Source organism: Phyllostomus discolor, chromosome 2, assembly GCF_004126475.2.
Source record: "Phyllostomus discolor isolate MPI-MPIP mPhyDis1 chromosome 2, mPhyDis1.pri.v3, whole genome shotgun sequence".
NCBI classification, from domain to species: Eukaryota; Metazoa; Chordata; class Mammalia; order Chiroptera; family Phyllostomidae; genus Phyllostomus; species Phyllostomus discolor.
Genome location: NC_040904.2, coordinates 41,015,826 through 41,041,323, shown reverse-complemented (window position 1 = coordinate 41,041,323; position 25,498 = coordinate 41,015,826). Strand labels below are relative to the sequence as shown.

The window sequence follows — 25,498 nt, the reverse complement described above, 5'->3', positions numbered from 1 at the left end:
ACCAGTTTTATGGGAAGATGGGATGAGATGGTTTGTGCACAAGGACAGATAATGTAAATGGCCTATAATGATCTAGGACACCGGTCTTATCAAATCTTCCTAACCGTAGCTGCTGCCTAATCCCTGCTGCAGACAATCCTTTAAGTCATGGAAAAGATACAAATTTTCTGTGTAAATCAGATGACTGGGATTCTCATAGGTACTTCTTGGAAAAACACAAGAACCCTGAATGTTTAAGAGCAGCTGCTAGGTCAGACACTGATTTCCAGCTGTTCCTAGGACACTGAACCCTGCCTTACACCATTGAACCAGAACAATCACCTTGGTTTTCTCAATAAGCAGCTCACATTCCTAATTTATATTAATAGTTCCCATGAATGGAAAGACTTCTGGTAGTGTAGAAAGAGATGGTGTTATAATTAAAAACGAAATTAAAAGTAGCAGGCTCAACAGAAAAGGATCATTTTCTTTAAAAAATTCTAATGGTTTTGTGCTGTGTTCATTAACAAAAGAAAACCTCCCTTAAAACTTTACTTCACACAATGAGTTGCTAGCCTCTGGAATAGGCATTCAGGATTAATTTCCTACCATAATGTTTTCCTGCAGTGCTGAGCATGCCATTCCCAACTCTATTCAACAGCAGCACCTAGATTTGAGAACAAAAGTTTTTCCCATTGCTCTTCGGCCCCCAAAAGCTCTTCTGTTATTATCTTGGGGTTATTAATCACTCCCTTGAGTTGAAGAGGTGCTTTGGAGAAATCTTTGTTCGAATGGTATTTAGCACCTGCTGGACTTTAATAAACCACAGGACTTCAGTGCTGGAGAGAAATTCACTGTCTTCACCCTTGCAAATAGCCAAGGAAACAAAAGTCCAGGTAGCTTAAGTGACCAAGCTCAGAGCTTTGAGCAATAAGGGCAGAACATGAATAACAACAACTTAGATATAGTAATATTTAATAGGCCACAAAGCTCTTGTGTTTATTTTTATGCCATTTGATCTTAATAACCTCTTCTCAGGAAACACCTGAAGCCAAAGCACTTGAAAATTAGTCAGGGATTCTTTCCACTACACACCCGCCCAACATCTGAGTCCCAAAGGCATAGAACATGGGACAGTTAAATTTTGCTTTGCAGGATTGGGTGGGAGAAGGAGGAGAGTAAACCAAGCAGGCTGGTTTAGGAGGGCAGGCTGGAGAGGTCGTCTGGGGAAGAAGAGCAGGGGAGTGTGGAGTGGGGAAGGAGACCCCAGAAGAAAACAGCTGTTTCCCATGAGTCCTTTTAATGGCTTGAAAAGACACCTGGCCTCGTGTGATCATATCTGCAGAAGAAGGCCTTGCCTGAATATCACTGCTTAGCCTTTTCTCCTTTTCTTTAAGTGCTTTTACTAAACTGTCAATAAATCCCCAAGTGTTCGCGCTAAGCAATGATGAGAATAATTTCCATTTCTGCTTCTCTCAGCATGAAAGAAGGCAATCTCTTTCCAATCCAAGGACCTTTGTTAGCAGATGTTAAGAAGCATCAGGAACCCTCAGTTTCTCTGTTCCTTTTTACTTATTTTAAAAGAAAACAAAAATATAATTTATTTGTTTCTTTTGCAACAGAATTTTCCCCAAGCTTTTGAAATTTTATTTCTAGCCTTGTTCTGTCAATATCTGAGAACAATACGTAGCAGTGAGATAGCTTTTGGATGCTGTGGCGGGGGGGGGCCTTAGCACTATGCAGACATTTAAGGGACACAGCCTGAGAATATGGCTCATACCCTTTATCACTGTCAAGAGACTCAAAATGGTGGGTCTTTTACCAACAAACCAGTAGCTGCATTTCTAAGTTAAAGGTCCTGGGGCTTCTGCAGTATCTAAATCTGTATACAGATGAAAGAGAGGAAGAGAAAAAGAAAGAGAGAGAGAGAAGTAGATTGCAGATAAAATAGAGCTACAAATAGAGATGACAGAGAGAGAGAGATAAATAGGGAGGGAGGACGATAACAGAAAGAGGAAAGATTGATTTAAATATTTATTAAAATCACTAAACTCTATTGAATGTTTTATGAAAACCCAATTATAAAAAAAAGCGTAGCTGAGGGTAAATACTAGTCCCACTATGGTGAGAAGATAAGGAAATAAAGGTCTCCTTGATCCCAAATGTGTCTTGGCACTGGAGACATAGAGTGGCACAAGACTGGCGTAGACAATAACAATAATCCCAAACGATGTTATTCTAGAAATTTCAAATCCTCTCAAAAAACATCTTTTTCAAAATTAAAATATTTAATTCTTTTTATTGTAAAATTATTTAATAATTTTGTTTTCGAATATCAAATAATAAAGAAAACAGACTAAAAAATTTTTCCTCCACATCCATCCATATACTTCCCCCTGCACCCTGCAACACACACACTTCCCATAATCCCAATCCCTAAAGTTAATCACTGTTGACAGCTTTAATAAAGCCTTCTGGACTTCTGTGCACAAATAAACATTTTAAATTAATGTGTCCATGCTTCACATAATGTTCGATAACAAGCTCTTTTCATCACCAACGTATTAGAGCCACCTTTCCACTTCAACGCATCTTGCCTTTTGTAATGATTACATAGAAATTCATTTCCCCAAGTCCACTTTAACGAAGATTCTGCTGAGCTTAGATGGTTTCCAAGTGTTTTCCATTCCACAGAGTGCTGCAGTGGACACCCCTGAATTTATATCATGATGCACTTCAGTGATTATATCCTCAGGGCAAATTTCCTGCAATGAAATTTTGGGCCAAAACACACGTGTTGTAATGTGATACATTTTTCTAGATTGCCTTCTAAAAGATTATAACATTACTAACTCCCACTAAATTCCTACAAATATTCCTGGGAAGATTTTTTTGTGCTGGCATTGGCTGCTTCATGGAAGAGAAGATGGCCTCTGCCATTCAATCACTATTGAGAAAGTAGTTTATTTCTTTAGAAACTAAAGAACCGATGGATGTGACACCATGGGACTCAAAGACTGGTTTGAAATTCAATAGTGGCTCGATAGCGTTCTTCACATCTGGTGCCATATGAGACATCTGACTGTTTAAAAAGTGTTTATCCCCACATCTTCGTTGAAGGCTATACAAGTTCTCCAGCAACTGTTTGATGGGATTTGAGTTATTTTCTTTTTACCTACCATACAGAATGCACTTAGAATACAATACAGCAATGGGCAGGAAGTTATGGTACATGGAGATGATACCAGCTGTGCCACCAAATAGCATGTGAAGTACACAGTATGGAAATTGATCTGCCAGGGCAAATCACAGATCGGACTAGCCATGGCTATTTGAAGTCAGATAAGCATAGCAGTTGTAGCTATCAGCTGTGGTTAGATGGGATATGAGGCAGAAATACTGGTTTGTATCAGCAAAAGTCAGAATTGGGTGAGAAAATAAGAACACACTTCAAAGCAAGCAAAGCAAGAGATCAAGTGGAGAAAATACTTCACATAGAAGCAGAGAACTGCCCTAGGTAAATATATCTTAGACTTAGTTGAAATTCTTCTGAATTGTAATCTATTCAACAAAGACACGAACACATATGTAATGCAAATATACATATATGTACGTGTATGTATAAATATTTGTGTGTCAATATATGAATTTATTTGCTTAAGAATATCACAGTAATTTAAAAAGTCTTTGCTCTAGCATTTCAGTTAAGAGTACTAAGGATTTTGATCACCAATTTCAATATATGTGATTGTGAGTGTATGTGTTGTATAGGGTGTGAGTTCCCCACAATACCAATAATTCTTGAACACTGGTTTGGTGTCCTACTATTCAGCTCAATTCTGACACCATCTACCAGAGAGAGCATCAGATTCCCAGGCTAAAGTTCCCATCCCACGAGACTACCCTCTACTTAACTAGCAACCACAGTTCCAGGTGTCACCTGTGCTTCTTACACACGGGCTGCACATAGGAGGTTTTAACAATTCCCTTCTTGGGCTCAATTAATTTGCTAGAGCAGTTCACAGAACTCAGAAAAACATTTTACATACTAGATATATTATTAGAGGTCACAAAATCACAGGGGCACAAACAATAAATAGAAAAATATATATGAAGACAGGATAACAACCTTGATGAAACAAAATTAAAATACAGGTCAATGTCAGAAATGTCCAAACCTGTACAGTTATCAGGAGTCAAAATCTCAATGGATTGAGGAAATGCTCTGGAGAATGAAGTTTTGCAGCTTATTTTATACATTAAAATAAAAGGAGGCAATGTAAATGGGGTTACATGAAACCCATTGGTGGTAGATTAAGGGGCAGGAGAAAGCAAAACTGGGAAATCTCTGGGATGGGATAAAAAACAAAATGGTGAGACACATACTTTTACATTGGTGGGTACGGGATAGTTAATAATTAAGATTTACAGCACACAGAGATTATGTGTAGTGTCCTGCTCTCACGCTGATGGTTGTGTCTTGAGGGATCTAGAAAAGATTACTCTGACATTTCAAAGGTATATTACCTCACATGAGGTATATTAACTCACAGGTTCACTTAAGGTAAGACTGACCTTTGTCAAGGAAACTATAGGCCTAGGTCATATAACTACCTGCAATGACTCACTTGTAATGAGGAATTTTTTAATATTTGGGCCATTTTATGTGGTAACTTTTGGTCTCTGGACTTGTAAATCCCACCATGCAGGCCTCCCCTGAGCTTGTCAGGTTTAGTATATGGCCCCTTTTTCAACCACACATGATATAGGGCATAGAGGGTAATTGGGGTGCTTTTTTAGAGAGAATGATCAGAGAAGTATCTTTGATAATGACTTTTGACCAAAGGCTTGAAGGAAATGAGAAAGTGATTCTTGTAGATAGCTGGAAGAAGAGCCTTCTATGTACAAATTGCCAAAGTTGGAGTATGCCTGGGGTGGTGGAGGAGCAGCAAGGACCTGAGTATACATGGAGCCAACCGATGAACAAAATGAAGTGTAAGAGAAGACAAGATTAGAGAAGTTCCAAGGGAAGACCATGTGGTATTACAGGCCTAAGGATTCAGATTTGAGTAGACTAGTGTTTTATAAGAGTTATTCTGGCTTCTGTGGAGAAGAGTCTGCAGAGAGGCAAGGGTGGAAGCAGGAAGACCAGTTGGGAGGGGACTGCACATCTAGGTGAAAGATGATGGTGACCCCAAGCAGAGTGGTAGCTGGAGGGATGGAAAGAAGTAGTCTGCTTATTTCAAAGGTAGAGTGGCCAAGATTTGCTGATGGATTGGACTTGAAGTTTGACAGCAAGAGAAGAGTCCAGGATAATTTGAGATTTTTGGCCTGAACAACTGGAAGAAGAGAAAAGAAAGCCATGGAAAGCTATGGAAAGAACACATTAAGAGAAGTGAGAAACAAGAGTTCTATTTGCTGATGGATTGGATTTGATACAAAAATATTCCACTGCTCTTACTAAAGGAGGACAACTCCTGAAAGCTGGAGAACCTGGGACCAGCTGAGTTACAGATATTGTTTGGACCTCCCTACCACACAGTTTTAACAAGACTTGAAAGGTTCATGTCCCTGCCTTACAGATGATAGAAATACAAGGTAGCCATCCTAATGTTAAATGCCTAGAACTTGTGGTTTGTCACCTAAGGGTTGTTGGCTCTTAGCCTCTGGCTCACAGTACTACTTGAGGGACACAAGTAGCATGAATTCTTAAGATGCCAAAGAGAAAAAGAGTGGATCCTGTTAACTAGTTTTATAAACTCTTTTCTCAGAATCAATGCCCTAAACTTAGGTTTTAACTGTGATAAATTTATGCAAACACATGTTCTTCCCACACCCTTTATACAAATGTGGTTCAACTTCTTCCGCACTCCCTGAAGTGAAGTCTCCAGGCCCTCGTTTACCTCTCTTCCTTCTTTTGCTTTATTGGAAAAACTTCATGGCAAAACCTGATTCTAGAAAAATTCAGAAAATATGGAAATCCAATATAAAACTCAAACTCACAGTATCATAAGAGGACAATGGAAACATTTTAGGAGAATTTAATTCCAGTACAAAATAAAAAATATATATACACACAGAAGCACCTCTCATTGTCTTTATTATCTGAATATAATCTGCTCTCAAAAAAAATGTTGGGTAGCAAATTTTCAATCAACAGGAGCCATATTTCATTAATCTAAACACAAAAACATGTGTCCTTAGTCCATCAAAGCCTTTTAAATAATTTCCTCAAATAATATTAAAATAATCTTTAACACAAATATAACAAACCACCAAGAATTTCTGCACAATATGCAGCATATAAAACACCAATTACCTAATTATTAAATTCTTAATGAACTCATTAATAGGTGCATTTACATGCAGTACACATGGAGACTGCTCAGTAGCAACTACAACCACTGAAATATGCAGTGTAACAAAAAACAATAAAGTAATGGGTTAGACAATAAAAATAACATCTGAATTGGACTTGGGCTGGTAGAGCCCTTGGGTGCCTCACAGAAGTGATCACTGGTAGTGTTGAAAGTGTCGACTACTGGGGGGAGAATGGGAGAAATGAGAGTGAGAGTGCATAGCATGTTCGCACTCCTGTGGGGAGCAGGCTCGAGGAGCCTGCAGCGCTCTGTGTGTCCTCTAGCCAGGACTCAGGGGCCACTGAAGAGTCTTCCCTAGACAGTGTGAGCAAATTCCTTGTACACTTGTTTTTAATTTAGATAATGAATTTGGATAGTGAACGAGTTAGTCCATTTTCAGTGATTTTTTTTACAAGAAATTACAATGAGTGTTCATATAGTGAAAGTTAGATAGCAAGGATTTTATGTGTACTTATACATATATATACGTGTGCATACATATGTGCACATACATGTAGTCCTTATATACATATATATTCTGCTACACATAGTATTTTGACAGAAGCCACTTTTTCATTAACTTGTCTAGGCCTCTTTTTCTTCATCGGTAAAATCAAGTGCCTGATCCCTCAAGTTCCAGCATCCCTTTCAACTCTATCTTCCTCTGGGTCTTAATTTAGCTAATATTCCATATGCCTGAAATTAACTTCTCATTAGAGAGCTTAAAAGATTCCTTTTATTTTGAATGCACAATTCCTTATTTTGTTAAATGGATAAGATCCATAATTTCTTTTCTTGATTAGTATTTACAGGTTTCTTACACACGTACTAAAAATTGCATCACTTCAGGAAAATCAATATTAAAAAGATAGAAGTTTGTCCATTTGAAAAGCATTTAGTAGGCATTCACAGTGTGCCAGGCACTGTGCTCAGTCTTTGAGGAGCTCTCAGCCCACTGGAGAAGGAAAATTTGTAAATAAATAATTATAGTCTTGTGAGATGTCACTGATGATATGCATGTAAAACCAGTATGCAGTCACAAACAAGACATGCAGAAGTAAAGGAAAACCTCGGATAGGAGCTGACATTCAAGCAAAGCCCTGAAACAAAGAGATCCCCTAGCACATGAAGAAGGAGAAGCAGAAGGAGAAGAAGGGAGAAGGAGAAGAAAGCAAGGGAGCTGCAGATGGGGGGAGAAACAGGCCTGAGCCTATGGACATGTGATCCAGGGTAGCATATTCTGGGGACAGCCAACAGCTGCATAATGCTGGGTTGTACTTGGGGTCTTGAGGGAATATGGTGAAGAGCTTTGCTTGTCCTGAAAATAGCATGAATTTTATCTCCTCATTAATAGAGAAAGTTGAGGGATTTTAAAAAGTAGTTTGCATTTATTTTGAATGTTGACTCTCATTACATTACAGACAATTGATTAGAATAAAGAGAAAGGGGAGGCTGAAAATTCAGAAAACTCTAATGAATTAGTCCAGAAGGAATATGATTCTAATAAGTCTAATAACATACAATATTCTAGTGATTCTAGTGATTTACTCTTTTTGAAACTTAAACAAAGAGTAGTCTCCCATCCAGCTACACAATGCCACAGCCTTTTAATAAGTACCGAGAGTATTTTATTTTTAAGTTATAATTTTATAAGCACTTGCCCATAGGCATTATAATCACATCAAAATCTTATTTCCTTTTTCAAAAATAGCCTTAAGGTTTGATTTCCCCCCACACCACTGTGTTGTAACAGTTGGTAAATGCAAATAGGATAATCTAAGAAAAAAGAATTAATTATCTGAGCCAGGGTGAAAAGCCATGAATTTACCTTCAAAAATAATTTCTGATTCCTTGCAGATTGTATCACCTCTCTCATTATTTAAAGTTGCTCATCTCTCTAACATGAACTCTTTAAAAATCAAATCCCCTCCTTCTCTGCACAGCAAAATTAGGTCATTTTCACTGATACAAGGTAAACCTTTGATTCTATCACATTCCTAAAGAGTCTTTGCCAGCCTTTATAAGGATAGCTAGCTTTTCCTAAATCTAACTATTCAATCCACTGTATCTTCTCCCTTAGGTTGCTAATTAATAAAAAAACAGATATCAGCATTTCATGGCATGAACTAAATTTTATAATCACTAGTATATTTTGGGTTAATTATAACTCCCAAATTTCTTTATTCAGTCATAAATTGAATTACTTGTTTCACCTGAGTAAAAGCACCTGAATAAGGCCCTGGCCTTTGTTGGTCCTCACATCCTTCATTTGATAAAGGAGGGACTGAGGCCACACAAGCTGTAAGCATTTTTCCAGCCTTAGTATTGTGTGATTCCACATAAAATCAACATAATTTAATTAATATTTTAAAGAATTACATCTGAAATGTGCTTTCGTAGTAAATCATTTTATTTTCAAAGCTTTTATACTGTTCAAAATACCCCCAAAATAATTTATGCTTTCTTAATTATTATTGAGAATTTTCCACATGCAAGATGTTGTAAGTTATTTAAGCAAAACAAAGAATAAAACAAGGTTCTTGTCTCCATATGCCTACATCTAATAAAAAGATAAAAAAGGCACAGAAATAAACAAGAGAAAACTTTATGAATTAAGAAAATTTTGTGGCATAAATGAGTTCTCAGCAAGGGGAATTTATTCATCTAGAGGATCAATAAAAGCTTCATAAAGATAATAGAATTTGACTAAACTTGAAAAATAAATGAGCTTTCATTCCAAAAGAAGGAGAGGAAAGAGTATAACTCAGACTATCTTTATGGAATAATATAAAGGTAAAGTTATTATAGATGTTAGGAAATGCAAAGAACTGAAAAAAATGAGTCAGTTTGTGGAGGATCATTGTATTAATAAGAATTCTCTCAGTTGCTAGTGACTGAAAATCCATCTTGGAAAAGAGAACATACTGGCTGAAGTAATTAGAAGTTCATAAGTAGGTTAGCTTTAAGTGTGGCTTATTTAATGGCTCCACTTCTGCCCCTGGGAGCCTGCCTAGACTCTCTCCCCCAGGTAGATTTTCTGTTCAAGTTTGGAATGCTAGATGCTGACAGCTTCAAGTTTACATCCTTAGAACACCTAGTTCAGAGGAAGAATCAATCTGCTCCCAAATTGTCCTGGATCTGAGTCTGGTTGCCCAGGCTGGCTGCCTTGGGGTATATACCCATCCCCAGCTGTGACCCATGGGGACTGAATGCCCTGGCTGGCTCAGCCTGGGACATATGTTCCACCATCAGAGCCTAATAGTACAATGTTTTCCATCACACAAGTGGGCCAGAGTGAAGAAGATGTGGTTCCTCAAAGCAAAGAGACAGTTCTCCCTGCCACTAGAAGATACGGCTCTAGATGGAAAAATGTATTTCATGACTGTGAATAAAAAGCTAAAGTTGTCAGATATCAGCAGGCAATAGGAAGCCAATAAGGTTTTTGAACTGGGCAGTAATATGATCAATGTGGGCCTTTATGAAATTAATCTGGCTGCAATGTATCTGGTAGGTTGGAGAGGGAGAGGGATGGAGGAAATAAAACTAGCTTTGAGAATGGTAAGAGGTTTAGGGAGTTCGTGCCAGGATGGTGATAAAAGTATGAAGGAGTCAAAAGCAATAGACACTTTGGTTTGCAAATGTTTTCTCACCGGGGCTAAGAAATTCTAGAAGGTACATTTAATATCAAAAGCAATATTGGATCACTGGAAGAACATTGTCATAAAGAGAAAATCAAATGTGAATTACTTTTAGTGTAATTTCTTAAATCGATTTAATAGGAGGTTCAATTTGAAGCACCCATCTTGTCTGTTCATTTGGAAGAACATCGCTGCCATTTCCTAGTCACTAGAGTTCGATGATCTTTCCCCCTGGCAGCCTGTGGTGTGCTGTTTGGGCTTCTAAAATTCTTTCCACAGCCCAGGCCCTGAGCACCAGCTACTCCCATTCAATGTATCAGAAAGGATAAGTGAGCAAAGTGTAACAACACATTACTCCCTGTGATTGAACGATAAAAGCCAATTAGCCATTTTAATTGGGGTCTATAGTTTTTTTGATTTTGTTCTGTCCTATCCCATCTTTGAGCAGCAGGGTTTGAATTGCACAGATTATAAAAAAATGGTTGAATCACCAAAAGACTATTACCCCTGATTTTTTTTAAGTCCACAGTATACTGACATCATCATGATTACTCAGCTTTTTAAAATACTTAACAAATACTGAATTTCCAGCACACATTTAATATGCAGAAGGATTCTCTTACTAATAAACAAAATTTAATTTCATCAATACAAAATATATTCTGCTACACGCGACTCTTTAATTTTATTATAGTGATTAAAATCACAAGTGGTATTAGCAAATTTCCTGCTGTAAGAAACAGTGTGTGCTATGATTCTATGCCATGTCTTCTGGCCATTCAAAATAGAGTTATATCATCTTATAAATGGAGAGGGATACGCATTGTGCTTTTCTCTTGGTACTGATGTTGCTTGTGTGCTATCATTGCAAAAGGCAAGAGCTAGCTTTGCCACATATTTACATGAATATATAAATAAAATATAAATATATTTATTACATAAATAACCCTTCTAGGCACAGTACAGCTCATATTTGATGGCGCACAAAAGTTAGTTGGGGATTTTATTAAAATGCAGATTCTGATTCAGTAGGTCAAGAATGGGGCCCAAGAGACTGCATTTCTAACTAGCTCCCAGGAGGCTTGGACACACTTCTGGTTTACAGACCCACTTTGAATAAAAGGATCTTTGAATTTAAAATGTTAAATATTTTCTGGACCTAGGATGTGGTACTAAATGATGCTCTTTTTAGGTTAAAAACCCAACAATGTAAAAGGAATGTGGTATGGATTATCTTTATTTTCCTCAGAAACCATGCATGCCTTCATAATGTGACTTGTTCTGGGTTTAGCTGGCCAATCACATCCCAGCCAATTACTAGTCAGACCATTGCTGATGATGGTGTTGCTGCCAGTGAGATGCACATCTGTATGCAGACCTGGTTAGAAGGGGTTCCTTAGTCACTGTCCACAATGTGTACAGAGACATTCTTCTTTTGCTTTGTATGACAGGTGTATTTGTCTGACACATATCACAACTCATCTTCATAGTTATTTTTTAGTAATTTCAGTCATTAATATGAAAACTAGAAAATCCTGTGAAAGGTCAATATATGTAAAATGTATAGATGTAGTGTCGCAGGTTCGATTCCCAGTCAGGGCACATGCCTGGGTTGCAGGCCACGGCCCCCAGCAACCGCACATTGATGTTTCTCTCTCTCTCTCTCTCTCTCTTTCTTCCTCCCTTCCCTCTCTGAAAATAAATAAATAATATAAAAAAATGTATAGATGTTTGGCAGAGATTTCCATTTTTACACAAATACTTCTGATATCAGAGAAGCAGACATACAGCCATTGCCCCTTGCCTTAGTCCCAAAAGAACCATACCTTCTCCAAACTGCTGCATCTCTGGTTTGCTTGTTGTGCCTTCTGCCAATTTACCTTGATGACTGGGACTGTGGGGGGAGAACTGGGGTCAGAAATTATACAAAGGGATACTTTCTCACCATTATGAGCAGTCATAAGGTAGAGAAAGTTATGCACATTTTCTCCATTCAAGATCTCTTAAAAACATGCTAATTTGCAAAAAGGTTTCTACAAATGTAGTTATGTTATGATTCAGTTTGTTGTCATGTGTATCATAAAAGTCTTAGGATTCACCAGACTACAAGTTCACACCTGCTTTATCCTATCAATTTTCTACTGCTGTGTGTACTGACACATGAAAAGATTGTTTACCAAAAAAAAATGGATTACTTGAGCTAAAATGCTAGATTTGAATGACAACTTTGGGCCTAACTAAATGACATATAAAAATTGTTAGATGGTTCTATGAATCAAAAGTATCTCAAGAAACTGACACTTGAATTGGTAATCAGCCAAGTGTCTTTGATCACAAAGCTCGTATTTATAAGCTTTGAAGGAAATATCTGTGTCATATAATGAATTAAAGTCCACAACTGAGGGGGGAATGTTTGACTAGAAGAGGTGAAATGTGAACTCTTAGAGAGAGGAATTGGGGAAATAATGAAATCATTGTAGAGGTTTGGGGATTTTTGTTTGTTTTGTTCTTTGGGGGCTTTGTTTTCTTTTCTTTTCTTTTAAAAATAAAAGTCTAGTCTAGACAGATTTATCTGTCTGGGATGGTAAAATGTACTCCTGTCAGGTAGCTGAACTCTGGGCCTATGGAGAGAGAGACCATGTCTGTCTTATTCATCAGTGTATTTCAGCACTTGGCACAGCACTCCCATATACTAAGTTCTTAATAAATATCAATGAATGAATGAATAGGTGTCTTTGCAGATGCACTTGCATTCCTGAGACTTTGTGAATGTAGAAAATAACTAAATGAGTAACTTGGGCTTAACAAAAAGATATGATGAATTCCATCTTCAACTGGGTGGTTGCCATGGTGGTGCAAATACTTTTATGGTTGATAGCTCCTTGAATCTATCATTCGGTAATAATAAGCATGTAATGGATTGGAAATATTTGTCTCCACTGTTAACTTCACAGATTTCTAGCACTTTCAAATCAAACACTAGAATTTCTCCCAAGGTTTTCATTGTAACATGCTAACATTTATAATAAATAATCCTCCCCCCCCTTTAAATTTGTACAGCTGAGGTCTCAGGAAATCATCATCACACATCTTTTCTGAACTGGAGAAGTGTCTGTTTACATACTCATGTAGGGTGGTTTGTAATTTACAGCTTCCTTTGCATGCATTCATTCTTCAGCAGCCCTGTGCCCTAGACTGCATAGATATTGCCTTACTTCAAAACTGAGGAAATAGAAAATTAGTACACTTGCTCAAAAGAACAGTGAGTAGTGAGATGGAACTAGCACTTTTCTCTGCTGACTCCTATTCCAGTGTTCTGTCCTGTAAAAGACAAGAACTGAATGGAACTTAACAGTTTACAGTGTTTCTTAGCATAGTTCAATTTTCAGGATAAAATAATGAGTTTATCAGGGTCTAGACATGAAAAAGCTGAAGTTTAGAGAGGATGAGAGAAATTGTCCAAATTTAACTATTGGTGGACTCAATAGGAATCCTGCCTACAATTCTTCTGCCTACAAGTCTTAGTCATTTTGTGGTTGGTCAGTTGGTTATTTGGTTGGTTCATTGTTTTAGGACCTCAGATACATTGAATTGGAGTAATTATTTCTTTGGTTCATTTCATGCTGTCCTTACTAGCCCTTTGTATTGCTCTGTTTATTTAGTTACACGGTAATTTTATAGGGTAATACATATCTGTGAACTAAATAGCTAAGATGTTGACACTGACCTTCATATAAAATGTTTCCTGATTCCTTTCCCCTGTCTCCCCTTATGCAGTGTCCCCAACATTCTAAATACTATATTCATTGCTCTGTTGCTTTCATTTTCATATAGTTATGCATAATTATATTTTTTATACTTGTAGGGAATTTATATTTTACTTTTTAACTTTATGAAAAGTATATGTGCTAGATGCAATATTTGAGGGATTATGTCATGTTGTATATAATTTGGAGACCTGATATGTAATTGGAGTTCATCCCATGGTGTGTGTACGTGTATGTATGTACATTTATAATGTAAAGACTAGATCAACCTATTCAGCCTCTTCAAATTGAGAAATATGTAAATGCACTCTACCTGCCCTGGCTGATGTGGCTCAGTGGATTGAGGGTCAGCCTGAAAACCCAAAGGCTGCTGGTTCCATTCCCAGTAGTCAGGGCACATGCCTCGGTTTGTCTAGGTTCGCAGGTCGGGGCATGCAAGACAAAAACCCATCAACATCTCTCTCCCACATAGATATTTCTCTCCCTCTCTTTCTCCCTTCCTTCTCTCTAAAAACAAATAAGTAAAATCTTAAAAAAAAAAATAAACCCTGGCTGGCATAGCTCAGTGGATTGAACGCAGGCTGCAAACGGAAGCATCGCAGGTTCGATTCCCAGTCAGAGCACATGCCTGGGTTGCAGGCCACGGCCCCCAGCAACCGCACATTGATGTTTCTCTCTTTGTCTCTCTCTCTCTCTTTCTCCCTCCCTTCCCTCTCTAAAAATAAAGAAATAAAATCTTTAAAATATATATATATTATATATAAATGCACTCTACCTATATATTAATTCATTATAAAGACATTTATTCAACAAATATTTACAGGGTACCTACCATGTGCCAAGAGGGACTATGCTGTGATACATTTCTACAAAATAGATACACTCGTCCCCCAAATATCCCTGATCTCATGGAAATAACATTGTATGTATAGACAGAGGCAGACAATAAATAAAATAAATATGTAAAATATATAGGATGTTAGATGATAAGTGCAAGGGAGAAAATCATGGAAGGCCTTTAAGGACTGGCGTTTGCAATTTAAATGGAAGGGTGCTCAGCGATGATGAACTGAGGGTTGGCTGAGTGAGTGCAGTGGAAGTAACTTGTGAGTGCCGAATCAGAACAGAAGTAAACTCTTCGGAAACCCCCACACCGATCCTATTATTTCCGTGTGTACAATGACGGGTTCAGTCGGTACTGATGGCCCCCCAGAGAAGACAATGCATTTTCCTCCCGCTTTTCTTGCAGCTGGCTCTCGGCTCAGCTAAAATCGCCCTGGCAGCGGCCGCCGCACCTGAACGCCTAGCGTGACCACCACAACCCCCCGAGCACGCGCGGGGTCGCAGGCAGGTGCGCACCGCCCTCTGGCCGCTCCCCGCCCGCCGGGAACGCGCGCCGCGCGCGCCCGGCCCTCAGGCTCTGAGCAGGGACGCTGCCGGGAGGGTGGCGCGCGCCCCGCTCGGCAGCTGCGGCGGCTGCTGGTGTGGGCGCTCGCGTCAGGGCTGGGGAGGAGGAGGAGGAGGTCCTCGGCGAAGAGAGTGAGAGAGACATGAGGCAGCCCGGCCGGCAGCGAGAAAGAGTTCGGCGGAGAAGGAGTGAGTTTTAGAGACGCCGGCGAACAGGACCTGCGCCTGCGGGAGAGCCCGGCCGCCCGGCTCCTCGCCGCCTGCGCGCGCTCTCCCGCGCCCGCTTTCAGCACCCCGAGCGGGGAACAGTTCCCGGCAGCGGCCGCGCCGCCGAGGGGCCGCGCCCGCGGGGTACCGGAGCCTGCGACCCGGCCCAGGAGCCCCCTGCGCGAACCCAGGGTGCTCGCCGCCTTCTCCCTTCTGTTCGCGTGCAAGGAAACCCGGGGGAAAGCATCCGGCGGCCTCAGGAAGTCCTGAAGAAGTCGAAGCAGAATGTACCAGGGACACATGCAGGTAAGACATTTCCATCCTAACTGGAAAGAAATCGTGGGGGCTCGTTGAAGAGCAAGGTGGCTCACCAAGTAACTGTGGTCAAGCGCCGCCTTCACACAGTTCAACAAGTGAAGTGGTGCAACATGACCATGACATTTCTGTCCGGTGCTGCTGGGGAGGCTGGACCTGTTTCAGAGGGAAGGAGAAGGGAAGGAACGACCACCTCGGAACTTCGATTGGGGAAGTTTGTTGTCTGTGCATTCCCTGAGCCTGTTTCTTTAAACAAGCTCAAGGAACCCAAACAGAGGAAACCTGGAGCTGACCGTGTTTCCGTTGTACTCTTCTTGATGCAACTGGGCATGTATGTCAACTGAAGGGCAAACAATAATAGGAAAGACAAAGCGTTTTCCTTTACCATCTGCAAAGGCTTCTTGGCAGTTAGAACACTTTGCACTTTTCATTATTTTTAAAGTGATATTTTTCAGTGTTTTGTGCTGTATTTTCCCCCTTACAATGATGGGACATTGTCACCTGTCCCTAGAGTTACAGAATGACTGGGGAGGATGAATTTAAACATATGTCCGAGAGGCTCTAATGTTTTTCAGGGGGGGTGCCACCTATGGTTAGTAATGCTTATTTGAGCTGAGCTGACGCTTCTCTCTGATGCACTCTACTCTCCTGGGCAAAGATTACTTTAACCTTGACTCCAGTTCTCATTCACCTGGTTGGTTCTTCTTTATAGAGGCAGGTGTGTGCTTTAGGGGGGAAAACTGAAATACCAACTCAGCTTCATAAAGTGTGAACTGAGCTCTTTTTGATATTTCTAAATACTGTAGTCATCAGGTTTGATGTTTGAGCTTCCTTTCCATTCCAAAGACAATCAAATACAGTCATTATATGTGGTGCCTCCACCCTAGTGTGTAACATGTGTGAACACAGAAGGTGTTGCTTCTGCGTCTTTCAGAGCAATTGAAAATAGATAAATATGTTGTTGCATATTTCATTTCCAAGGCTGTGAGGAAATTCCTTTGGACTATGATTTAATTTTATATAAAGTGGTATTGTATCATATTGCTAAATTTTGTAAGAATTCTGAATCAGCACTATCGGAATTCCAAAAGCATTTGTCATATTGCTGACATCTTCCTGTTTTGAAAATTAGTAATGGAATTATATCACAGTTGGTGGACAATAATTAATGATTGAAATATATTTCTTAATACATATAATAAATATCTGTATGTTTCTTATCAAAGCTACATTAATTAGAAAGTTTAGTAACAAAGAAGCATTCAAACAATGACTGCTGAAAAATTAACAAAAGATTATTACTATAGTTTTATGCTTCATCTCCACCCAAGAATGGTACTTACAATTTTGTATATTATCTATTATCCTTAAACAGTTTCTCTATAAGAGTAAAACAGAAGGGTTTTAATAAATAAAGTTATTCTTCAGAAAATTCCTCATCAACACAAAATTCATAATTGACAACTTGGGCAATTTATAAAAACTTCCCATGTCATTTTGTTTGTTTGTCTGTTTCTTTGTTTGAAAGTACAGTTTGTGAATGGAAAATTGAAGCAACAATCTGGTAAATTTGTGAACCCCAAAACAGTTTTAACTCAATTTTCTGAATATTTCAAGGAAAGATGTTTTTGAAACTTGAATTGTCTAGAACAATGTCTGAGAGTTTCATTTCACTTTGAGAGACTAGACAAAATTTAAGTCTCTGCATACGCTCCAGACTTAATGTGTTTTTTTGCTCATGCAATGCTATAACAACAAATATGATGGCTGGCAGTAAAACTCACAAATCTTTGCTGCCAAGTTTAACTTGAAAACGTTACTAAATGAAGACTGTAATCAATATGCTTGCCAAAAGTTAAGAGCACAATAATTTTTTTCTATTTACTATTGACCATTACTTTTAAACATAAAATTTCTAAGGCTTTACTAGTTTAGTAGCTATTAAATGATATGATCGTCTCAATGGGAATTCCCACCCCCCAGAAAATAATGTCTATTGCAAACTGATTTATAGTAGTCATTTTCTTACATTTTAAAACCCCAGTCTGTTCCTTAAAGAATAGTATTTACTCTTTGACAAAACCTTCATCATGTTGGTAAATTTAGATTAAATAAAGAATCTTTCCTTATCATTGGAGGTAGCCCATCTTCCTGGGTGTAGCTAACTCTAATCTCAAGGAAGAAGAAACATAGTCCAAACACTCCAGAGGTTTGTAATTAAAAATATAAATGCATATCTGGTGAAGCGAACTGGGATGAGCAGATTCACTAAAATTTCTGCTAACTTTGGAATTTATTTGAAACACTGGCGTTTCTTAGCTGATACCTTAAAACAAGAGTGAAACAAAATATTTGCCGTGATTTGCCGTACCTTCTTCTCTTGTATCCGAGATTTTAAAATAAAATGCTTTGTAATAAACAACCTGGAGTGGAGGAGGTACGCACATGAAGCCTTAAAAGGTAGTTGAATTTAAACTTCTACAGAGCCTTTATTTTTGCAATTTAATGAGTTTGAAAATAAACTTTTTAAATTCTTGTACATACAGCAATTCATCCAGTTTACTGTAAAAACTGGATTTACTTCAGAAGTCACAAAATTTTAAGAAACACTGCTAGTTCTTTAGAAGATAAAAGCTGACATCTATTATAGGTAGATACACAAAGCATAGCATAGTAGCATGTATTTTTTGGTTTCATAGTAAACGTCATGGGTATATTTATTAGGAGCAGGGCCCCAGAGTTATGCTATTTTCCAGCTGCCTCACCAGTTATTTCCAAGGGGAATTGATCACCCGAGAAACTGAAGCAAAGGTTGTTTCTTTAGTGACTGTTTTAGATTTACATTTTTTTTCCCTTTGACCAAGGCATCCAATGGTGATTATGTACTTAGCATCAGTTCTGACAAACTCTCTACTCTGAATAGACAATCTGTGGTCTTATTCCCTCCACTACCTCTGTACGTTATGTACTGTGATGCTTACTTGTATGTGTCCATGAGTTAATACTGCCAATTCAAGCAAAATAGTTACTTGGCTCAGCATTTTTCTTTAATCATACTTCTTCCCCCTGGAATTATAGAACGATATAATTTCAATTTTGAACTAAGATTTGTTTTTTATTGTTAATAAAGCATCCACAGTAAATTTTTTGTTTAAAAAAAGTTATTTCAGAAGGCAGTCAAACAAAAAATCTGTTTGTAATTATAATTGATCTCTATTATAGGCATTCAAAACAGGCTTTTTCAACTTATTCAAGTCAGCTGAGGAAATAGTCCTAACCTTCTGTCTTTACAAGACAAAAAAACTAAAGAAAATGTAAATGACAAAATTATAAGATTATTAACAGCTCTGAAAGTCCCATTTTATTTGTCTTTCCCCAAAGGGTTTTTTTTTTTGTTTGCCTTTATTTATGACTTTGCTTAAGCTTTTTAACAAAAATCTTCGAAGGGGAACAGCTTGGGTAACACCAGTTATGTTAATGCATTAGGTCTGGTCACTTGAGATTCCTTTGGGTTCACTAGAAACAATGAACGCAGAAGCCAGTGCAAGGTAAGATTATAGAAGGTTGTTTTCCACATCTGTGACAGCAGTTTGTCATCACTGAGATCCTAAGCAAAACTGTAAAATAGACAATATTTTGCACGGGTACTTCACTTCTCTAACAGATCCACTTTTCCCCTCCAGATGCCACCATTTTCTATCCTGTGTCATTTCTTTATTAACCCTTTGCAAACAAAGATATAATTAATACCAGTACACCACACATACACACCTCACAGTATATTTGCATTTTCAGAGGAAAATCTTTGAAGATTGGTTTGGGGAGGGAGCCAGGGGGTATTTTAAGGAGAATGAAGCAATGCTGGCCTGAAGCCAGAGTTGGTTGGGTTGTTTTCGTCAGGGGTAGCTGCTGCCTTCCTGTCTGCCCTCAACTCAAGTGAGACCTGCCCTCCTCCTTGAAGTCTTCCTATGAGCGATAATGAGCATTACTACAATGAATTTATTGCCTGAAGCATTTTTAACTAGAACTCTATTGACATAACTTCATGTACAATGAAGCTTATGTCAAAATTATGACAAAATTATAAGCTTCAGCAAGATTTTGTAGTGCCTTTCTGCATATTTACAGGCAAATCATGCTTGGAATGAATGTGATACTGAATTTCTAACACTTAGAAATTATAAACTTATGTTATGATATTGTAGAGTATTTGATTAGCCTGAAGATTATATTCCCCAGCCATTCCAGCCAACAGTTTACATTATACACTTACTGTAAGAAACACAGTATGTTCATCCTAGATTTTATTTATGGATTATAAACATTCTTCCTAAAAATATGTGTTTGAAAAAAATTTATAAGCATGTGAATGTTTTGACTATAAAACATTTTTAAAGAACAAGAAAAGGTTAAAACAGAACTTGTTAATTTTAAAATCCCGAATCTCTGGTAGTACCACTGCCAACCTAGGAAACATCAAGATGCAACGCATCATGTAATCAAAACATCTGGTGGGCCGCTTTTTTACACTCTTCATGGTGGTCACATGTTGCCAGCATAGGCATAAGGTAAAGCTGTTTAAAGGTCTTATGTTCTAGAATTAACTTTATGATGCTTTTATGAAATAACTAGTGTGCATTTCTTGCACTAAATGTGAAGGCAAACCATAGCCAAGTGTTTTCTTATTAAAAGACTTGAATCTGATCTAGATGTTTTGGGACATCTAGACATGATGTAATTTCAAATACACTAATAGAGAAATTGGAGTTGCCAAGTTTCTGAAATGTATTATCACCTTTTCATAATTCAAATTTATATAAGGAAAAGCCATCTTGAAATGTAGCATGTAACTCAGGGATCAGAGAACAGAGTGCTATGATTTGGGAGTTATATTTTTTTTTCAGTGGCTCCTTCCTTTATCTCTGCTTCCCCCAATTTAACCAGTCTTCACCTATACCATCTCTTTACTAGGAGTACCAAATGGAAGACTTCTTTCCCAGTCTGTTAAAAAGGATCTTTGTATCTTATCTATTATTATATTATACAGAATATAAACAAGAAGACAGTTAATACCCTGTTGGTTCAATACCAACATCATTGCTGATTGTTCTGAGCTCAGCGTACAATGTAACACAGTGCCAATATTGCCTCATAACATCATTTTTTACTGATCCTTAGTAGTACAATATATTAGTTCTGTTAAAACTTCATTATATAAATGAGCATTATTATTCTCCATGTGAGATTTTACTAAATTGATCATCTTTACATATTATTTTTAGATAATCACCGTAGAAATTTCACAGATGAAAAATAATGTGCTCATTTAGATAGGAAGAGGCTGGTTATGCACCATTTCATTGAAAAGAAGCACACAGAATCCCTGCCGGCAGCTCTGAAAAGGGGGGAAATTGAACCAAGTGGGAGAGTTTGCATTGCAGGTGCATATACAACTCCCCAAATCCCCTGCTCATGCACAGAGATTTCAGGGGGAAAAAAAAAAAAAAAACAGAGAAACCCTGCAGTGGGATTTGGTGTGGTCTAAACTTTTTTCCCCAAACAGAATGCCATATGGTGATCTATGAATCATGGAGAGTCCAAGGGAGGATTGGTGCTTCTGTGATGCTAGAAATCTACCTAGGGAGCTACAAAATCCCCACTCCTACATACCGTCTTAAAATGTATGTGGTTTTTAAAGCAACGGTATGGTAGAAGAATTCAAAACCATTTCCTATGAGTAATGATTGAAGGAACTGGGGATGTTTGGCTTGGAATGTAGACTCAAGAACACCATGAGGACTCTACATAAATATTTGAAGAGTTATTATATAGGAAGAGGATAGAATTGTTCTGTACAGCCTTGAGGGTTAAAGCTGGTATTGTAACAGTGCAAGGTAAAAAGTTTCCTCAAGATAATGACAGTTAGAACACTGGATACAGCACCAGTTCCCACTGTGGTAAGATGCCTACCTGGAGATGAAGGAGGTATAGAGTGAAGAAGGGGAGCTTACAGGTGAGCAGAGAATAGTGTCCCTGCTTGCCCACAGGCCTCTGTTCCAAGACCATTATGCATTGTGGAAGAAATCCAGTAAAAAGCACCATTGAGAGCATGTGTGTTTGTGTGTACATGTCTTCGAGTCCCACCACAAAGCGTTGTGGCCAGCTGAAGTAGTGACCTAAAATAAGCCAACTCCAACACGTCCTGAGGGGGAGTATTCCCTAGTTACCTGAAAGCATATGGATGAACATCAGATGGAGGCATGCCAGTATCATCATGCCAAGTGATCAAAAATAGTAAAAGGTCAGAAAATATGGAACTCTTTAAGGAAATGAGAAAGAGGAAAACATTTAAACATTATGAGAAGAAGCAGCTGCTAGAGCAGCAAAACATCTGTTTATCTCCTTTCACATGGGTGTTAACTGTAACACACTTATACCGAATGGTATCCTTTGCTCATGTGGTGATGTGCCTTCTGATTGGGCAGTTACTATGTGCACATGTACCACCTGGAAGCTTGCTGGACATGCAAACTCTCAGGTCTCACTCCAGACCTAATCAGAAACTGAATTTTTATGCATTTAACATTTGAGAAGCACTTACCTGAAAACATCTATGTGGAGGACAGGGTCTGATCTATTGCACTGAGAACTTAGCAAAAGCCTTGATTCTTTGGTAGCTTTCCGATATCACAGTGCTGTGATGAGGCCCCTGAGAGACTAAATAGCAAGAACAATTATCACAACATGTTTGAATAAAATGTCTTCCTTATATTGACGCAATAACCTCCAACCAATTGTTTGTAGTTTTTCACCTGCTAAAACCACAACAAACTTATTATGTTTCACCTGAATAAAACAAACCTTCAAATATTTAGAGAACTATCATGTCCTCATCCCATTAAATCTTTCTTCTCTATGATTAACAGCCTAGTTCACTCAACCGTTCTTCATAATGACATTTCTGATGTTCCAATGTCTCCATGAAAGTACGGCCCTCTGAAGAAGACACACTGCTCAAGAGGTGCCCTGACCAGTGTCGAGCACTTTGAGATTGTTTATTTCTTGGGACAGACATCTGCTCAGACAGCTTGAGACTGCTTTAGCATCTTTAAACTAAATTGTTCTCTAAATTGTTCTGACATTTCTATTCTCTGCATGACATGGGAATTTTCTCACAGGTAATAGGTCTTTATACAAGAATAATCTTGGATCCGAATGTGCTTGTTAGGAAAAAAAATGGCAAATGTGTTCATTAGAACATTCTAAGTTAACATTTCCTTTTGTCTCTAACAATTGCACTAGTATTCAGTTTTGAGGTCATAGAATCCTGGGTTTGAAGGCCTCTAGAAAATGTCTTGTGTCCAAGTATCTCATTTCACAGATGAGAACACTGAGGTTCAGAATAGTAAGAAATTTGCTCAAGAAGTCCCATACAGGATAGTTAGCAGAGCTAGTACAGGAATGAACGCTGCCTTGCCCCAGTGTACTAGATACCTCATACTATTATTCTTTACTTTGATGTTTATTACAATAAAAAGTATACATGGAAGTAAACATTATAATAAAACACCAGATGTTTCCAAATGTCCAGGTTTTTGACGTTTAGTCATAGAAAAGTATAATTTTCTGTTTTTCAGTTTTAATATAACTATTTGACATTTATGTGGTCAGTATTAGTAGTTGTTTGGCTAACAGTGGAATAAAATCTAATCTGTAAGTGTATTTTAAAAGTTAAATGAGACACCATGGAAAGCTGTATCATTTATTTTCCTGAAGGTGCTCCTCACTGTCTCTGCTTAGACTGACCAGGTTGACCATTTTAGTGAGCTGTTTGGACAGGCTCTTGGAACTAGCTGCCTAAATATACAAGTAAATCAATCAGGGGTTCTTGGTTCTAAGCAACAGATACCAACTCTGGCTCATTTAAATAGAAAAAGGATTTATTAAAAGTATAGTTAGACAATTAATGAGCATAGGAAGAATAATAAAGACAGAAAAATCAGTATTTTGAAATCATAGTAAAAATTGATTCAAGTGAGAATAATCAATAAATGCTAAATTGAGGACGTCTGAGGAGAAATATGATAGTCTGAGGAGAATGGCAGTCTGAGGAGAAATAGGATATTTATATAACATGAAAATATCACCCATATTAGTTACAAAAGAAAAAAATAGTAACTTTTCAATGGAGAAATTGGACTTACCCTAAGTAATCAAAATCAATGTCACCAATAAGGTGATTATCTGGATGTCTATCTCTGGATGTGACGCCCTGAATAGGACACAGTATCATTCATATAATGTTGCTGTTGAGAATGCACAGCCTGAATCTAATCATGAGAAAATCTCAGAGAAACATAAAATGAGGGACACTCTATAAAATAAGCAAACTATATTTCTCAAAAATATCAATGTCATGAAGAACAGAGAAGAACTGAGGTGTTTACAAGTTAAAATACTAAAGAGAATGACAGCCTGAATGAAGCCTGAGTGATCCTGAACTGGAGCTCAGAACAGGAAGGAAAATCACTATAAAGCACAATCAAAACTTGAATATGGACTGGAGGTTAGATAGGCATTACTGTTATATTTCTTGGATTTGATAACTAGCTATGGCTATGGAAGAGAATATTCTTGTTCGTTGGAAATACATGCTTCGGTATAAAGAGGTGAAGGGGCATAGTGTATGTAACCTACTCTCATGTGATCTGGAATAATTACAATAATAATATGCATGATATAATTACAGAGAGAGAGAGGTGGGAGGAGAGAAGAAGAAAGAGAGAGGGAGCAAATATAGCACAATGTTAAAAATTGATAAATCTGAGGAAAGGGTAGTATGGAAGTCCATTGTACTATTCTTGCATTTTTTTTCTGCATGCTTGAGATATTTTTAAATAAAAGGTTTTTCTTTTAATGCTTAAAAAGTATATTGGAGTATTCACAGACTCCTAGAACTAGGCTTGAGATGGAGGGACCAAGCAGGGGCGTGGCCCCAAACTCCAAACCAGACTAGTACAGGTCCCACTGCTGCCCTTACAGGACAAGCAACATCAGAGCTTGCAATCCTGACACCCTCACTGGGCACTGGTTCAGTCTCTGGCCACTGCTGCTGCCCACGATGGAGCTTCAGCTGCTGCCCTCCACTGTCAGGATGAGGTCTCTACCTCAATTGCTTTTATGTGCCCTGAATTCCAGCTCAAAGTGGGGGCAGGCATGGACGGCCAGTGGAGCCACATTACACATCCATACCCTGTCTGCAAGACAGCCTGGGAAAGTTCATGTCTGCTTACCAGCAAGACTCCAGAGTGGGCAATGTCCCAACTGTACAGTCTAGATTGGGAAAGTTAAAAAAAAAGCCAATGCCCACTATAACATGTTATAGATATTGCTTGAAAGTAAAATAAACTCCTCTCTATCTTGACTAAAGCCAGTCTGCCTTGGAGGAGAAGAAAATAATTCTCTTGAAGCCCTGTGCTTATTTGTTACTACCTTCCATTACATGCAGGCCTGTAGCAGAGTAGTATAAAGCTAGGGTATATTGATTTTCTCAAACATGAAGCAAAGGAGAGCAGAATGATCCCTCCTTCATTCATCAACGTCCATCTACTGCCTGCTCCTACTCTTTTTGAGAAATTGGGAAGAGGCCCGTGAAGAGTTTAGTTATTAATCATGGAATTAAAATACATACAATGAACTCTAGTGATAAGAACTTTTGTCCCTCCATATGCAGGAATTTAATGTGGAAAACTGGACACATTAGTGTTTCATATTCATCCAAAGGATGATTATAATCAAAATGCCCTGTGCACTTGAGTCATTAATA

At 38.2% G+C, this 25,498-nt stretch overlaps 1 protein-coding gene across 5 annotated transcripts in view; it reads left to right on the top strand.

Annotated features, from left to right (window-relative positions):
• Positions 1 to 15,161: 15,161 nt before the first annotated feature.
• The window catches only part of PEX5L (peroxisomal biogenesis factor 5 like), a 205,476-nt gene continuing 195,139 nt past the window's right edge, over positions 15,162 to 25,498 (top strand). For 4 of the 5 annotated variants that reach the window (XM_036017733.1, XM_036017729.1, XM_036017726.1 and 1 more), the window contains exon 1: positions 15,163 to 15,663. In XM_036017733.1, the coding sequence (XP_035873626.1) occupies positions 15,643 to 15,663 (21 nt within the window). In that variant the 5' untranslated portion in view covers positions 15,163 to 15,642. Of the gene's footprint in view, positions 15,664 to 25,498 lie in introns of all 5 variants that reach the window. The other variant, XM_036017731.1, reaches the window with a different exon arrangement.